General features: G+C 48.0%; 3 protein-coding genes across 3 annotated transcripts in view; 1 reads left to right on the plus strand and 2 right to left on the minus strand.

Annotated features, from left to right (window-relative positions):
• Positions 1 to 45: 45 nt before the first annotated feature.
• On the minus strand, positions 46 to 5,287 carry capslb (calcyphosine-like b). Its single transcript, XM_084572639.1, has 6 exons — positions 4,591 to 5,287; positions 2,046 to 2,182; positions 1,585 to 1,762; positions 1,003 to 1,212; positions 741 to 864; positions 46 to 118 (listed from the first exon to the last, which is right to left on the minus strand). The coding sequence occupies exons 2-5, from the start codon at positions 2,180 to 2,182 to the stop codon at positions 763 to 765; spliced, it is 627 nt and encodes a 208-aa protein (XP_084428765.1). The 5' UTR covers positions 4,591 to 5,287; the 3' UTR covers positions 46 to 118; positions 741 to 762.
• An 870-nt stretch (positions 5,288 to 6,157) lies between these two features.
• On the minus strand, positions 6,158 to 12,022 carry hsdl2 (hydroxysteroid dehydrogenase like 2). Its single transcript, XM_084571899.1, has 11 exons — positions 11,865 to 12,022; positions 10,667 to 10,830; positions 8,952 to 9,050; positions 8,737 to 8,851; positions 8,380 to 8,483; positions 8,200 to 8,298; positions 7,908 to 8,102; positions 7,748 to 7,819; positions 7,515 to 7,664; positions 6,627 to 6,755; positions 6,158 to 6,554 (listed from the first exon to the last, which is right to left on the minus strand). The coding sequence occupies exons 1-11, from the start codon at positions 11,879 to 11,881 to the stop codon at positions 6,439 to 6,441; spliced, it is 1,260 nt and encodes a 419-aa protein (XP_084428025.1). The 5' UTR covers positions 11,882 to 12,022; the 3' UTR covers positions 6,158 to 6,438.
• Positions 12,023 to 12,724: 702 nt separating this feature from the next.
• The window catches only part of LOC311507526 (polypyrimidine tract-binding protein 3-like), a 10,135-nt gene continuing 5,356 nt past the window's right edge, over positions 12,725 to 17,503 (plus strand). Inside the window, exons 1-7 of the mRNA XM_084571898.1 lie at positions 12,725 to 13,127; positions 15,428 to 15,571; positions 15,650 to 15,811; positions 16,504 to 16,614; positions 16,701 to 16,857; positions 16,941 to 17,000; positions 17,435 to 17,503. The exon at positions 17,435 to 17,503 is cut by the window's right edge and continues 35 nt beyond it. Of these exons, the coding sequence (XP_084428024.1) occupies positions 15,440 to 15,571; positions 15,650 to 15,811; positions 16,504 to 16,614; positions 16,701 to 16,857; positions 16,941 to 17,000; positions 17,435 to 17,503 (691 nt within the window). The 5' untranslated portion in view covers positions 12,725 to 13,127; positions 15,428 to 15,439. The remainder of the gene's footprint in view (positions 13,128 to 15,427; positions 15,572 to 15,649; positions 15,812 to 16,503; positions 16,615 to 16,700; positions 16,858 to 16,940; positions 17,001 to 17,434) is intronic.

Consider the following 17,503-nt stretch of genomic DNA (forward strand, 5'->3'; position numbering starts at 1 on the left):
CAATAAATTCATCCAGTCACAGTTTCCAGGCGTTTCTCATCATCAGGATGAAGTAGACGTCGCTGTCGATGGAGGCGCTGACTCCACAGTAATAGTTGACAAACTCCTCTTTGGTCACCTGGAGGAGGAGGAGGAGGAGGAGGAGGAGGAGGAGGAGGAGGAGGAGGAGGAAGAGGATGAGGAGGAGGAGGAGGAGGAAGAGGAGGAGGAGGAGGAAGAGGAGGAGGAGGTCAGTGGTAATCAACCTTCAGAGGAATCAGAATCAGCTGATTTCAATCCAAACAAAGTAGAAAAACTGAGGAGAAGTAGGAAATGAATCATGGATCCAGACTAATTAATAATGATTAATAATTAATAATTATTTAAAGGTCAAACAGAGCTGATCACAGAGACAGGAGATGATTGGCTACAGCGTGGACCATGTGGACAGGAAGGACCATCACCCCTGACTCTAACACCATCACCTCTAACCTCTAACCTCTGACCTCTGACCTAACACCATCACCTCTAACCTCTAACCTCTAACCTCTGACCTCTGACCCCTGACTCTAACACCATCACCTCTACCTCTGACCTCTGACCCCTGACCCCTGACCCTAACACCATCACCTCTAACCTCTAACCTCTAACCTCTGACCCCTGACCCTAACACCGTCACCTCTAACCTCTAACCTCTGACCCCTGACCCCTGACCCTAACACCTCTAACCTCTAACCTCTGACCTCTGACCCCTGACCCACCAGAACTCTTTACCAGCCTCAGTCACAGTTTCCAGGCGTTTCTCATCATCACTATAAAGTAGACGTCAGTATCGATGGAGGCGCTGACTCCAGAGTAATAGTTCAGAAACTCCTCCTGGGTCACCTTCACAGACACATCTTCATCATCATCATCATCATCATCATCATCATCATCATCATCATCACCATCATCATCATCATCATCATCACCATCACCATCATCACCACCATCATCTTCATCATCATCTCCTGACCCCGTTACCTGTCCATCTTTGTCGTATGGAGAGTCAAAGCTGTCGAGGAACTTCCTGAACACCTGGTCCTCGGTCCACTCCCCGTTCTGGTACTTGGGGTGGTACTTGGCGTTGTAAACCCCCCGCAGGTCTTCGATGGTGATCACCCCGTCCCCCGTCTTATCCAGCTTTCTGAACGCCTGCATGACCACCTCCTTCCGGGCCTGGGACATCGGCGGCTGCAGGTAACAGAGGGAACAGGTAAATAAAGATGGCCGACACTTCCCTCCTCAGAAAACAACAAGAGATTAAGTGGCGTCATCTTGTTCTGGTGACATCACTGATAGCCATAGTCAGGTGGTACTGAGGTCCCGACCCCTGAACTTCGCTTAGACCAACTGACATTTAGCCAGAGTTAGCTAGCTCGTAACTAGCTCTATAGCTAGCAAAATGTCTGAGAGCTATAGAGCTAGCAACATGTTACCACATAGACTTATTGTACTGTCGGCTACGTTCGCAAACATAAACACAGCTTTGTCATTTAGTTTGTTTAGTTTGGCTAAGGTGGAGGGGGCGGGGCTTATGAGGCGTGCCTGCTGATGTATTCTCACCCTCAGAGTGATGAGGAACTCGTCGAAGTCGATGGAGCCGTTGCCGTCACGGTCGAAGCGCTGAAACAACGCTGTGGCCTCGTCTTTCTCCACCAGCAGACCGTAGTCGTTCAAGCCCTTCAAGAACTCCTTGAAGTCCAGCGAGCGGTTGTTGTTGTCATCCATTATTTTGAAGGTCCTGACAAACAGGAAGCAGCGTCGTTACTAACTGAAGGAACCCACAGGAAGTCACAGGAATCTACCAGCGCTGGTTCCTTCGGTCAGACTTAAGATCACAGGATTAGAGAAGAAAACTCATCGATGCTGAACCCGATGAACCTGATGTGGATCAGTCCGCCACAGAAAGTAGTCCCAGAGCAGAGTGGCTGAGTGCAACTGATCTGATTGGTTATGAATCTGGGTCCAGCCAGTTTGCCTTGACCCAGGTGTGTGACCAGGTATGTGAAGTGGGCGGGGCTCACCTGCTCAGACCTTTGATCCCAGACGAACCTCGGGTCAGACACTGCAGCCGGAGTCTCTCCACCGGGTCCGAACACTCGGACAGCCGCCGTTTGGCGCTCACGGCCATCTCTCTGTCGTGTCTCGATGTTCCCGCCATCTGAAAGAAAGATATCAGAAATAACGTCAGCGTCACGGCTTCATCTGCAGCTGAGGGCCGAAGGCTGAGAAGTGAAGGCTGAGATCTGAGAGCTGAAGGCTGAGAGCTGAGAGCTGAAGGCTGAGAGGTGAAGGCTGAGAGCTGAAGGCTGAAGGCTGAGAGCTGAAGGCTGAGATCTGAGAGCTGAAGGCTGAGAGCTGAGAGCTGAAGGCTGAAGGCTGAAGGCTGAGAGCTGAAGGCTGAAGGCTGAGAGCTGAAGGCTGAAGGCTGAGAGCTGAGAGGTGAAGGCTGAGAGCTGAAGGCTGAAGGTTGAGATCTGAGAGCTGAAGGCTGAGATCTGAGAGCTGAAGGCTGAGAGCTGAAGGCTGAGATCTGAGAACTGAAGGCTGAGAGCTGAGAGCTGAAGGCTGAGAGCTGAGAGCTGAAGGCTGAAGGCTGAGAGCTGAAGGCTGAGAGCTGAAGGCTGAGAGCTGAGAGCTGAGAGCTGAAGGCTGAAGGCTGAGAGCTGAAGGCTGAGAGCTGAGAGCTGAAGGCTGAAGGTTGAGAGGTGAAGGCTGAGAGCTGAAGGCTGAGAGCTGAGAGCTGAAGGCTGAGAGCTGAAGGCTGAGATCTGAGAGCTGAAGGCTGAGAGCCAAAGGCTGAGATCTGAGAGCTGAAGGCTGAGAGCTGAGAGCTGAAGGCTGAGAGCTGAGAGCTGAGAGCTGAAGGCTGAAGGCTGAAGGCTGAAGGCTGAGAGCTGAAGGCTGAAGGCTGACAGCTGAAGGCTGAGATCTGAGAGCTGAAGGCTGAGAGCTGAAGGCTGAGATCTGAGAGCTGAAGGCTGAGAGCTGAGAGCTGAAGGCTGAAGGCTGAAGGCTGAGAGCTGAGATCTGAGAGCTGAAGGCTGAGAGCTGAGAGCTGAGAGCTGAGAGCTGAAGGATGAAGGTTGAGAGGTGAAGGCTGAAGGCTGAAGGCTGAGAGCTGAAGGCTGAAGGCTGAAGGTTGAGAGGTGAAGGCTGAGATCTGAGAGCTGAAGGCTAAAGGCTGAGAGCTGAGAGCTGAAGGCTGAGAGCTGAGAGCTGAAGGCTAAAGGCTGAGAGCTGAGAGCTGAAGGCTGAGAGCTGAGAGGTGAAGGCTGAAGGTTGAGAGGTGAAGGCTGAAGGCTGAGAGCTGAGAGCTGAAGGCTAAAGGCTGAGAGCTGAGAGCTGAAGGCTGAGAGCTGAGAGCTGAGAGCTGAAGGCTGAAGGCTGAGAGCTGAAGGCTGAGAGCTGAGAGCTGAGAGCTGAGAGCTGAAGGCTGAAGGCTGAAGGCTGAGAGCTGAGAGCTGAGAGCTGAAGGCTGAAGGCTGAAGGCTGAGAGCTGAGAGCTGAAGGTTGAAGGTTGAGAGGTGAAGGCTGAGAGCTGAGAGCTGAAGGCTGAGAGCTGAGAGCTGAAGGCTGAAGGCTGAGAGCTGAAGGCTGAGAGCTGAGAGCTGAGAGCTGAGAGCTGAAGGATGAAGGTTGAGAGGTGAAGGCTGAAGGCTGAAGGCTGAAGGCTGAAGGCTGAGAGCTGAAGGCTGAAGGCTGAAGGCTGAGAGGTGAAGGCTGAGAGCTGAAGGCTGAAGGCTGAAGGTTGAGAGGTGAAGGCTGAGATCTGAGAGCTGAAGGCTGAGAGCTGAGAGGTGAAGGCTGAGAGCTGAGAGCTGAAGGCTAAAGGCTGAGAGCTGAGAGCTGAAGGCTGAGAGCTGAGAGCTGAGAGCTGAAGGCTGAGAGCTGAAGGCTGAGAGCTGAGAGCTGAAGGCTGAAGGCTGAGAGCTGAAGGCTGAGAGCTGAGAGCTGAGAGCTGAAGGCTGAAGGCTGAAGGCTGAGAGCTGAGAGCTGAGAGCTGAAGGCTGAAGGCTGAAGGCTGAGAGCTGAGAGCTGAAGGTTGAAGGTTGAGAGGTGAAGGCTGAAGGCTGAGAGCTGAGAGCTGAAGGCTGAGAGCTGAGAGCTGAGAGCTGAAGGCTGAGAGCTGAGAGCTGAAGGCTGAAGGTTGAGAGGTGAGAGCCTCTGATACACTGTGAGACTTCTCATGAAAAATGAATCAATCACTTTCTGCCACCTGCTGGTGGGAGGAGTGAACAACAACCAATCAGATCAAAGAACTACTACAACAACAAAGTACTACTAGCATACTAGCATACTATCAACTATCAGTACCACTACTACTACTACTACTAGTACTACTAATAATAATAATAATAATAACGTGCGTTATTTATGTGTGTTAACTTGAATCAGTCTGACTCCTCCTGACAGTCAACGCTCAGGGACTTCCCTCTCATCTTTTATTTTGATACTTCGACCTGGTTCAGCTGATTCCGTTTGATATCGTCATCATCATCATCAGCATCATCATCATCATCATCATCTTCATCGTCATCATCATCATCATCACTAACATTTACTCACCGTCTGAAGATCCAACTGAGACGTTTGTATGTTTTTTCTTCTTCGGCTTCACTCCGCAGCGGCCCCTCCCCAAACGATACGCCGTTACCATGGAGACCCGCCGACCTGCGCTGCGATTGGCTGCTCAGTCCTCTAGCGGAAGTAAACAGGAGCGAAGTGGTCAGGTGACCACCAACGAGCTCAGGTGATCTGAGGGCGGAGTCTGCAGCAGGTAGAGAAGACCGGAAGCAGTTTACTGGCCAGTTTATTAGGTACACTAGTCCTGTTTATTAGGTACACCAGTCCAGTTCATTAGGTACACTAGTCCTGTTTATTAGGTACACTAGTCCAGTTCATTAGGTACACCAGTCCTGTTTATTAGGTACACTAGTCCTGTTCATTAGGTACACTAGTCCTGTTCATTAGGTACACTAGTCCTGTTTATTAGGTACACTAGTCCAGTTCATTGGGTACACTAGTCCTGTTTATTAGGTACACTAGTCCAGTTCATTGGGTACACTAGTCCTGTTTATTAGGTACACTAGTCCAGTTCATTGGGTACACTAGTCCTGTTCATTAGGTACACTAGTCCAGTTAATTGGGTACACTAGTCCTGTTCATTAGGTACACTAGTCCAGTTCATTAGGTACACTAGTCCAGTTCATTGGGTACACTAGTCCTGTTCATTAGGTACACTAGTCCTGTTTATTAGGTACACCAGTCCAGTTCATTAGGTACACTAGTCCTGTTCATTAGGTACACTAGTCCAGTTCAGTGGGTACACCAGTCCTGTTTATTAGGTACACCAGTCCAGTTCATTAGGTACACTAGTCCTGTTTATTAGGTACACCAGTCCGAGGGAAATTCGGTGTCCAGTAGCTCAAGATGAACTAGAACTTTATTTATCTCTACGGAGATTAGGGCGTTAGAGCAGCAGTGCAAGATACAAAAAGATACAAATAATAAAAGTAAATACGTTATGGTACAAAAGATATTTACATATTGCATCAGGTTTCCAGTAGCTAACAGTAGAAACTCGAGGGTTGAGGTGGTGAGGAGGATGATTATACGTGTTTCCATTCATGAATATCATGAATGGAACAAACTCCAATAGGAGGAAATATTGCACCAAAAAGAACGAGGAATGACAGGGATGAGTTAGTATGTTCTTATAGCCTCATCACATAGAAACAGACATGAAAGATATATAAGTTATAAATCATAAATATATATATAACAACGTCCCTCTGACCCTCTTGGGGTGTATCTGTGTCATCCTCTACCAGAGGCCTGGGAGTCTGAGGGTCCTGATGTTGTTCCTGGGATCTGTTGGAGCCACTGCCCCCAGTTCAGGGGTCACTGCCCTGGTTCAGGGGTCACTGCCCCCCCCCCCCAGTTCAGGGGTCACTGCCCCCAGTGCTCCTACCATGGGGATCTTCACCCCTTCTTGACGCATATTTAAATGAGCAGCGCCCTCTACTGGGCGACGGTGGGCAGCTACAGTCCGTCTCCGTGGAAACAAGTTGAATAATCAAAGATCTGATCAGCTGTTCATCAATAAACAGACTGACAACAGAATCAGCACCAACGCTTTATTATCTTTAACTGTTCATTATTTTATCATTAATCTGAAAAACAAAATAAAAGTCATCGTGTAAAGATTTCAGTAGGTAGTAGAGAGATATACAGCTGCTCCTCTAATTACAGTGATACTTCATTACCCAGCATGCATCAGTCTGGAGCACCATCACGTCCTGGTCACATGGTCACCATTACAGCACACACTCTGTTTGTTTGAGTAGTTTATTCTTAAGGCAACATGTACAGCTACAGGCATGGGCGTGGCCTGAGGGGCCAGTGGGCGGAGCTTCACAGTTTGGCTTTGGCCATGCGTCCCATCAGTTTCTCCAGTTTGATGGCGAGTGTCATGTCCCCTTTGATCCTCAGCTTCCCCGACATGAAGGCCAGCGTGGGCTTCAGCTTCCCTGCAACCACAGACACGCCCGTTACCATGGAAACCACACCAGGGCGGTGACAGCACCTGTCTGAAAACTCACCTGAAAACATCTTGCTGAAGTCGCCGGAGTCCATCGCCATGACAACATCAGCTTTGACGGGGGGCTCACCCTGCCCCGCGCTGCCAGAGCCGCTCTTCAGGTCCAGGAACCAAACGCCCCCATGCTCTCCTTATATGGACATAAGACACCGTTAAGGACACGCCCCCATGCTCTCCTTATATGGACATAAGACACCGTTAAGGACACGCCCCCATGCTCTCCTTATATGGACATAAGACACCGTTAAGGACACGCCCCCATACAGACACGCCCCCATGCTCTCCTTATATGGACATAAGACACCGTTAAGGACACGCCCCCATGCTCTCCTTATATGGACATAAGACACCGTTAAGGACACGCCCCCATGCTCTCCTTATATGGACATAAGACACCGTTAAGGACACGCCCCCATACAGACACGCCCCCATGCTCTCCTTATATGGACATAAGACACCGTTAAGGACACGCCCCCATGCTCTCCTTATATGGACATAAGACACCGTTAAGGACACGCCCCCATGCTCTCCTTATATGGACATAAGACACCGTTAAGGACACGCCCCCATGCTCTCCTTATATGGACATAAGACACCGTTAAAGACATGCCCCCATACAGACACCGTTAATGACACGCCCCCATACAGACACCGTTAATGACACGCCCCCATACAGACACCGTTAATGACACGCCCCCATACAGACACGCCCCCAGGACCTCCTTATATGGACATACAGACACCGTTAAAGACACGCCCCCATACAGACACCGTTAAAGACACGCCCCCATACAGACACGCCCCCATACAGACACCGTTAATGACACGCCCCCATACAGACACGCCCCCAGGACCTCCTTATATGGGCATACAGACACCGGGCTGTTACCTGACAGGTCGAACTGATAGATGCCCTGCGTCGACTTCACCACGTCTTCGCTGAGAACTCCTCTGATGACATCAAACGTGTTTTCTATTGGTCCATCTGAGGGGGGCGTGGTCGCTGAGGATGGCGGCGGTTTGAAGGCTGGCGTTGCCCCTAGCAACGGTAGAGAAACAGTGGAAGCTGAGAAGAGGCGGGGGTTAAAGGTCAGTGCTGCAGGCCTCGGGTCATTTATTTACCGTGTTGCTCCATCTGCTGGGCCAGGCTCTCCGGTGTCTCGTCCAGGAAGAAGTCCGGCAGCAGAGGGTGACCTGTTGACCAATCACAGACCACCGTGAGCATCACAGGACGTGTAAGAGCTATGCTAGGTTAACGTTAGCTCAGTTAGCCCGCTGTCACCTGGCTGGACGGCGTACTGGTCAAAGTCTTTGACTCCTTGCTCCTTGAGGACGTCCTCGTCCACCAGAAAGCGACCTGTGTAGTCCTTGGGTTGGGACAGGATGGCGTAGGCGGCGTCCGCCATGATGTCAGCGGTACGACACTGTTTACCGATGCCATCCCCGCCCAGCATGTCCATGGCTGCCGTCTGGATTGCTACGACAACGGCAGAGCAGAGGTAGCATCATGAGGTGTCACTGAGGGGTCTGTTAGCATGCTAAATGTTAGCCACTGCTAAACGTTAGCCACTGACCTGTCCTGGGCCACAGGGCGTTGACAGCGATTTGACCTCTGAACTCTTCAGCCATTCCCAGGACGCACATGGACATGCCGTACTTAGCCATGGTGTACGCTAAGACACACAGCACACGTTACTATTGTTATACATGTTATCGAAGCACAGGTGTGTGAGTCAGACGGTTGCTATGGTTACCTGTGTGATTCTTGAACCAGACAGGGTTCAGGTTCAGTGGAGGCGACAAGTTCAGGATGTGAGGACTGCGGCTCTTCAGCAGGTGAGGGATGACCAGCTTGGACCTGAAACAGATGCAATCCTTAACCACGGCTCGTTAACCACGGCTCGTTAACCACAGCCCGTTAACCACCGCCCGTTAACCACCGCCCGTTAACCACCGCCCGTTAACCACCGCCCGTTAACCACCGCCCGTTAACCACCGCTCGTTAACCACCGCCCGTTAACCACCGCCCGTTAACCACCGCCCGTTAACCACGGCTCGTTAACCACGGCCCGTTAACCACGGCCCGTTAACCACAGCGTGTGAAGTCGTACGTCAGGTATGTTCCTCTCAGGTTGATTCCCAGCATCAGGTCGACCTTCTTCATCGGCGTCTCCAGAGTCCCCGTGAGATTGATGGCGCTGGCGTTGTTCACCAGGATGTCGATACCTGCCAATCAGCGACAGGAGGTGTGATGATGTCAGTGGTGGGGCGTGGCATGGTTGGCAGATTAAACCAATCAGCTGTCAGATCACACAAACTGCTTTACCTCCAAACTTGTCGACAGCTTTTTGAACAGCTTCTCCGACCTGCTGCTCATCCCGGATGTCGACCACACACGGTAACGCCTTCCCACCGGCCGCCTCCACTGAAACACACAGGAGACAGTTAGCATGGTGAGCTACATGAGCGTGAACTAGCATGGTGAGCAACATGAGCGTTAACTTGCATGGTGAGCTACATGAGTGTTAATTAGCATGGTGAGCTACATGAGCGTGAACTAGCATGGTTAGCTACATGAGCGTTAACTAGCATGGTTAGCTACATGAGCGTTAACTAGCAAAAGTTACATGAGGCCTCTGAGCAGTTACTGTGTGTTAGCAGTTAGCCTGTTAGCACCCCACCCATGTGAGCTAAAGTGAATGTTAGCAGTTAGCCTGTTAGCACCCCACCCATGTGAGCTAAAGTGAATGTTAGCAGTTAGCCTGTTAGCACCCCACCCATGTGAGCTAAAGTGAATGTTAGCCTGTTAGCCTATTAGCCCCTCACACTCCTGAGCTAAGGTGAATGTTAGCATGTTAGCCCCTCACCCTCCTGAGCTAAGGTGAATGTTAGCCTGTTAGCCTGTTAGCCCCTCACCCTCCTGAGCTAAGGTGAATGTTAGCCTGTTTGCCTGTTAGCCCCTCACCCTCCTGAGCCAAGGTGAATGTTAGCCTGTTAGCCCCTCACCCTCCTGAGCCAAGGTGAATGTTAGCCTGTTAGCCCCTCATCCTCCTGAGCCAAGGTGAATGTTAGCCTGTTAGCCTGTTAGCCCCTCACCCTCCTGAGCCAAGGTGAATGTTAGCCTGTTAGCCTGTTAGCCCCTCACCCTCCTGAGCCAAGGTGAATGTTAGCCTGTTAGCCTGTTAGCCCCTCACCCTCCTGAGCTAAGGTGAATGTTAGCCTGTTAGCCTGTTAGCCCCTCACCCTCCTGAGCTAAGGTGAATGTTAGCCTGTTAGCCTGTTAGCCCCTCACCCTCCTGAGCTAAGGTGAATGTTAGCCTGTTAGCCTGTTAGCCTGCTAGCCCCTCACCCTCCTGAGCTAAGGTGAATGTTAGCCTGTTAGCCCCTCACCCTCCTGAGCTAAGGTGAATGTTAGCCTGTTAGCCTGTTAGCCTGTTAGCCCCTCACCCTCCTGAGCTAAGGTGAATGTTAGCCTGTTAGCCTGTTAGCCCCTCACCCTCCTGAGCTAAGGTGAATGTTAGCCTGTTAGCCTGTTAGCCTGCTAGCCCCTCACCCTCCTGAGCTAAGGTGAATGTTAGCCTGTTAGCCTGTTAGCCTGCTAGCCCCTCATCCTCCTGAGCTAAGGTGAATGTTAGCAGTTAGCCTGTTAGCCCCTCACCCTCCTGAGCTAAGGTGAATGTTAGCCTGTTAGCCTGCTAGCCCCTCACCCTCCTGAGCTAAGGTGAATGTTAGCCTGTTAGCCTGTTAGCCCCTCACCCTCCTGAGCCAAGGTGAATGTTAGCAGTTAGCCTGTTAGCCCCTCACCCTCCTGAGCTAAGGTGAATGTTAGCCTGTTAGCCTGCTAGCCCCTCACCCTCCTGAGCTAAGGTGAATGTTAGCCTGTTAGCCTGTTAGCCCCTCACCCTCCTGAGCTAAGGTGAATGTTAGCCTGTTAGCCCCTCACCCTCCTGAGCTAAGGTGAATGTTAGCAGTTAGCCTGCTAGCCCCTCACCCTCCTGAGCTAAGGTGAATGTTAGCCAGGTTAGCCTGTTAGCCCCTCACCCTCCTGAGCTGCGGTGTAGATGGTCCCTGGTAGTTTTGGGTGGGGTTCAGCGGTCTTGGCAGCGATCACGATGTTGGCTCCATCTCTGGCAGCTTTCAGAGCGATGGCTTTACCGATGCCTCGACTCGCTCCGGTGATGAAGAGAGTGCAGCCAGCTAGCTTCCTGAAACACAATAGCATCATGCTAACAGTTTAATTTCCACCCAGATAAATAAACTACACTCCGGTCCAGTCGGTGGCGCTACTGTAGATGAGTCAACATGATAAAACTGAAGGTGACAAAATCTGATGCCTTTAATTTGAAAAACCTCACATGCCTTCAAAGTAAAAGAACTTAATTTGGCAAGAAGGAACTTTTTATTTAACCATGTCTGTGTGTGTTCATTTTATTTTATTCATAAATAATAAACGTAATAAATGATGTCAATTTTAAAATAAATAAATAAATAAATAAATAAACCTTCACATATTTAATTTTATCCTGATTTTACTTAATCAACTAAAAGCCTCTGTGACATTTTAGGAACATTAACTACACCTGAACTTGTTTTATTTTTAATTCATTTAACCTTCAACAAAAAGAAGGTGAACATTTTAAAAGTGGTTTTAAGAAGCTAAGCTAGAAGCTAAGCTAGAAGCTAAGCTAGAAGCTAAGCTAGGTGGAGGACGTCAGCTGTTACCAAACTCTCATTCAAACGTCTTGTATGTCTCAGAGCATGAGTTTGATGAAAACATCTAAAGTCTAAAGTTTAAGAGTTTGTTTGAACAACCTGACCCAGTTCCTGAGGACGCGTTCACGGTCCGGTCCGGCTGTCGTACATCACAGACATTGATCTGATTATTTTACTAATATCATCTTTTCTTCTTCACTGACTGATACTTCACAGCACATTCAGGGACACGACAAAGGCCCAGCGAGCTCTTACCGAACCCCGCTGAAACAACCTTCAACTTGTAAATGCCTTGCTCAGAGGTGTCAGGGCAGAGAGAACAGAACGGATCTGAGTTCGGGTTCTACACCAGATACGTTCACTCTTCATATCGGCTGCAGTAAAACTCTGAACTGAATCTGTTTGCTCCGGTAAAACACGAACTTTCCTCCAGCTGCTTCTCGGTCGGTACCGAGCGCTCGGTTCTTATTTCACCGAGTTTTCTGAACGGACCTCTGTGCAGGGGAACGAACAGGTGACCACTCACCCCGTGTTCTGCAGCATCGTGGGTCTCAGGTGAGATTAAACCGATCAGGAACCGATCACGGAGCAGCAGAGAATCAGCAGGTCGTCTTCACCTTTCACCCACTTCAAGATCCTACAGCCGGAAGTCACCGACTAGACACTTCCGGTCTGTGGCCGACGTTCTCCCGGACTGATGAGCCTTTATTAGAACCTCGGTTCTAATAAAGTTAAATGAGCAGAACAGCTACAGACACTATTAAATGTCTTCAGAGTAAATGTGGATAAAGAAAATAAACAGCTGACACTGATACGTGTTTCTATTTAATAAAAACACATCAACATTGAACTCATCACCATAAAACATGAACACATTAACTACAGTCCTGTTTAAAACCTTTAAATAAAATAAGGTTTACTTTGAGTTTCACTTCGTGTTTTTCTGTTTCTGAATGTTTTCTTTAAGATATAAAAGCTGTGTTTGAGCTGGACTCTGTATAAAATAATAATGATAATAATTTCAGTCTGTGGTTCCACTAACAGACCTCGTGTCCTGAACATCCAGTACATGGACACAGTGGACAGGTACAGCCTCTGATCAGAACCAGTGATGCTGCAGGATGAGTTATTTAATATTTATTCAGCTGTAACTGGAGGAAACGTTCTCCATCCACATCCTGTGTTCTGACTGGACGGCTGATGAATGTGCTTTGTTTTGGGACTTTAGAGAAAATAATAAATCAGAATTAAAATCAGCCTTTATTGTCCTTGTAGGCAGTAAAATGAAAGTTAAAGTTCTCCTCTGTGGTTTTATGCGAGAGCAAAACAAGATAAGAGAAACACAGGCTGTAATAAAACAGTCAAACAACTCAACAGTAATAAACAGGTCAAAGCAGCACGAATATATATATAAATATATATATATATACATGTATATTAATAAATACTGACCTGGAAACAAACAAACAAACTCACTGGGGCTTAGTTTTCATCCATATTTCGTATTATTATTATTATTATTATTATTATTATTATTATTGTTATTATTATTATTGTTATTATTATTATTTTTGGATCCAAATCTTTTTCTGAGGCTCCTTTTTTTAAATTATTTTTTTAATCTGAGGCGTGTCCGAGCGCCGCCATGTTGTGACGTCACCAAACAGGAAGTGGGCTCGTCGTTCTCCATGGTCGCTTCCTGGCTGCTGGAGGCTCGCGGACGAAAACAACTCTTCCTCTGCTCCTCTTCCTCCTCTTCCTCCTCTTCCTCGACGCGGACCATGGACGGGTAAGAGCGGGAAACATTCCCGAACCTTTCCCGAACATTCCCGAACCTTTCCCGTCGCGTTTTCTTTCCTTCCTCTCTTGTTTCCTTGGTGACTGAACCGCACCTGCGCAAGCCTCTGGCGCGCCCCCTCCCCTCTCCTCCCCCCTCCCCTCCCGTTTGTTGTTGTTTACTTGTTAACTGGAGCCATTTCCCGCCGCCCCGTGTTCCCGCTCCTCACGCGCTACCTGTCGTCGTGTTTTGCTCTTCCTTCTGTTGACTGAAAGTGTCGCGAGCGAACACTGACGACAGTCGCGAGGTTTGACCTGTGGAAATCTCGCGATAGTGTCGTGTTTTCGTTCAGATCAGACCGGAGTCAATAGGCGCGTTCGACTTGATGCAGAATCAATGAAATCAAGTATCGATGATATATGGAACACACCTGGGGGGTATTCCAGGAAGCAGGTTTAACAAACACTGAGATAAAACTTAACCTCTGGGTTGTCTGAACCTGAGGCGACTAAACCCGAGCTGTCGGTTCCAAAACACCGGTTAGCAATCAGTTCAATCAACCCCGGATTGTTTAACCCAGAGTTGTGCGCGATCACGGTGAAGTTATAAAGGCATCATCTATTGAGAGTCGAAACCATGAGTAAAAATGGCAAAGCGCAGAGCAGCCTATTTTTCTGAAGCGGAGCAGCAAGTTCTGCTCGAGGCGTACGAGGAGGAAAGAGAGATAATCACGAAAAAAAGCAATAGGCTACTTGCGCGTCTGCCAAGGAACGAGATCTTGCTTGGCAGAGAATTGCCGACCGCGTAAATGCGTAAGTTTAGTAGGATATAGCACACTAATGTGTTAGAAGCACAATAATTCAGTAGATATTAGGCTACATATTAACTGCTTTGTATGAGACTTTCTTATACTATAGACTACCTTGTCATATATTGTCTTATTTTTAATTAGATGTAACCCGACCGCCCTCAAGAGAACGTGGCCGCAGGTCAAAACAAAATATAAAAACACTGTCCAAGTTAAGATATAAGATAAGATAGACATCACTTATCCAGTATTATATTCTTGAATTGCCATATTGCAACAAGTTACGTTCATTTCAAAGCCAATAGGAAGAAAGCAGAGGAGAGGAAGACCGGTTCTGGGCCAGCGGTGTCCCCCCTCACCAGTGTGGAGGAGTTGGCGATCAGTATCAATGGAGGGCGTCCGATGATGGAGGGGATTTCTGGGGGCACGTCATCGGAGCCCTCAACCTCCCAGGAGGAGCAAAATGAACTAGTGCAATGTATTTACCCTAATAGGCCTACGCCTAAATCACTTATGTCTAATTTGTGTAGCCTTGCAAGTTCGAAAATGACCAATTTATGAACTTCTCAGTTGTAGGTGGAGGTGGAGTGGTGGAGCCCGCACGCGCGCGCAACAATTACGATGAGCGAATCCACGATGCGTAACGTTCGAAATGTGGGGATGGAGAATGTTGTTTAAATATATTAAAGATTCCGCAGAAAAACAGTAGCGCTCTGGCAAAAACTCATCAGGAAAAGAAAGGATATTAAGTCGTGGTCTTATCACCCTCTCACGGTGAATAGCCCGAATGATTTGTGCTTCAATGTCAATTGGATCTTCCTCAAAAGGAAACGTCATTGTGTGACAAGTGTGGAAACAGCGGTCTGGCTGAACGTGCACTATAATACCCGAACATAACCTGAACAAAACCTACCCCTACCAGGTTAAGTTCAGAGCCTATGTTACTATAGTTACTTACATAGCCTGATCATTTTTGAGCGTTCTGGAACCGAAATCCCAGGTTTACCGCTAACTCTGGGTTTACATACCCAGAGTTAGCGGTAAACCTGCTTTCTGGAATACCCCCCTGGTTGGTGACAGGTGTTGTCATGGAAACAGACTTCAGGCAGTAACCGTGGTGATGCAGACCATAAGAGCTGTGATTGGTCCTCTTGGTGGGAGCGCGTGTCAAACTGTTCTAACTGATCAATAAGGAACGTTCACTGAGGAGAGACGAACATTGGTATGATTCATCTTTTCAGTCAGTATTGTTGAAAGTGAAACAGGAAGTAGAAACAACAATTAACCCGACTGGCTAAAAAGAGACAGCGCCCTCTAGTGTTTACCTGGAGGTGTTACAGTGTGATCCAGACTGATGGATCAGACCAGCGTACGTAGGTTACACCGTCTAGTCACGTAGACCTCTAGTAGACCTCTAAAAGAGCCCAGAGTCAGCTGATCACTAACGGCTAACGGCTAACAGCTAGCTTTCTAATGTCGTTTATTTCTTCTTCGTTGTTTGCAGGCGTTCTTAGAGATGGCGTGTGAAGAAGGGGCCGTTACCATGGTGAACTACTACACCTCGGACACGCCCACCGTCAGGAACCAGCCAATCTTCATTCAGTACTCCACCCACCGTGAGCTTAAGACTGACAGTCTGACCAATCAGGTGAGGAAGGACAGCTCTGGCCCCGCCCACCCAACCGTGTTTATCCATCAATGCATTTTCCTCTTTGTTTGTTGACAGAGAGGTCAGGAGGCGCTGCAGGCCATCGGAGCAGCAGCAGTGCATTCTGGGAACATGACATCAGGAGGGGAGGGGCGGGGCTTAGCTCCTGGCCAGAGTCCAGTCCTGAGAATCATCGTCGAGAATTTATTTTACCCAGTGACTCTGGAGGTCCTGCAGCAGGTCAGCACCGAGGGGCTGTTTGTTTGTTGACATCATGTTTGTTTGTTTGTTGACATCATGTTTGTTTGTTGACATCATGTTTGTTTGTTTGTTGACATCATGTATGTTTGTTGACATCATGGTTTTTTGTTTGTTGACATCATGTTTGTTTGTTGACATCATGTTTGTTTGTTTGTTGACATCATGTTTGTTTGTTGACATCATGTTTGTTGACATCATGTTTTTTTGTTTGTTGACATCTTGTTTGTTGACATCATGTTTGTTTGTTGACATCATGTTTGTTTGTTGACATCATGTTTTTTTGTTTGTTGACATCATGGTTTTTTGTTTGTTGACATCATGTTTGTTTGTTGACATCATGTTTGTTTGTTTGTTGACATCATGTTTGTTTGTTGACATCATGTTTTTTTGTTTGTTGACATCATGTTTTTTTGTTTGTTGACATCATGTTTGTTTGTTGACATCATGTTTGTTGACATCATGTTTGTTTGTTGACATCATGTTTTTTTGTTTGTTGACATCATGTTTGTTTGTTGACATCATGTTTGTTTGTTGACATCATGTTTGTTTGTTGACATCATGTTTTTTTGTTTGTTGACATCTTGTTTATTTGTTTGTTGACATCATGTTTATTTGTTTGTTGACATCATGTTTATTTGTTGACATCTTGTTTGTCTGTTTGTCTCCGTCAGATCTTCAGTAAGTTCGGCTCCGTGCTGAAGATCATCACCTTCACCAGGAACAATCAGTTTCAGGCTCTGCTACAGTTCAGCGACGCCGTGCACGCTCAGCACGCCAAGGCCGTGAGTCACGTGCACACATACATGCACATGCAGAATCACGTGCACACTGAGCCACGTGCACGTGGTGACTGTCTGGTGTGTTTCAGTCTCTGGACGGTCAGAACATCTACAACAGCTGCTGCACGCTGAGGATCGACTTCTCCAAACTGAGCGCGCTCAACGTCAAGTACAACAACGACAAGAGCCGTGACTTCACCAGAGCCGACCTGCCGAGCGGCGAGTTGGAGCCGGCCGCCGCCTTCGGTAGGAGGCTCACGCTAGCTCACTTTATTATCACCTGCTGTGCTTAAGGGGCGGAGCTTATTAACCAGGTGACTGTGTTTCAGGTGTGGCTCTGCCTCCGTACGGAGCGACAGCGTTCCCGCCTAGCTTCCACCAACACACAGGTGAGTCACATGACCACCGTCCGTCTGTCTGGAGTGTTTAAATAAAGTTTAATTGATGCCGTCCAGAGTGTTTAAATAAAGTTTAATTGATGCGGTCTAGAGTGTTTAAATAAAGTTTAATTGATGCCGTCCAGAGTGTTTAAATAAAGTTTAATTGATGCGGTCTAGAGTGTTTAAATAAAGTTTAATTGATGCGGTCTAGAGTGTTTAAATAAAGTTTAATTGATGCCGTCCAGAGTGTTTAAATAAAGTTTAATTGATGCGGTCTAGAGTGTTTAAATAAAGTTTAATTGATGCCGTCCAGAGTGTTTAAATAAAGTTTAATTGATGCCGTCTAGAGTGTTTAAATAAAGTTTAATTGATGCCGTCCAGAGTGTTTAAATAAAGTTTAATTGATGCGGTCTAGAGTGTTTAAATAAAGTTTTGGTCCACAGGTCTGTCCATGGCGGCTGTCCCCGGCTCTCTGCTGTCTCCTCCTCGTGTCTCGCTGTCTCCTGCCGTCC

The sequence above is a fragment of the Chelon labrosus genome (genome assembly GCF_963514085.1).
Source record: "Chelon labrosus genome assembly, chromosome: 22".
Taxonomy (NCBI): Eukaryota; Metazoa; Chordata; class Actinopteri; order Mugiliformes; family Mugilidae; genus Chelon; species Chelon labrosus.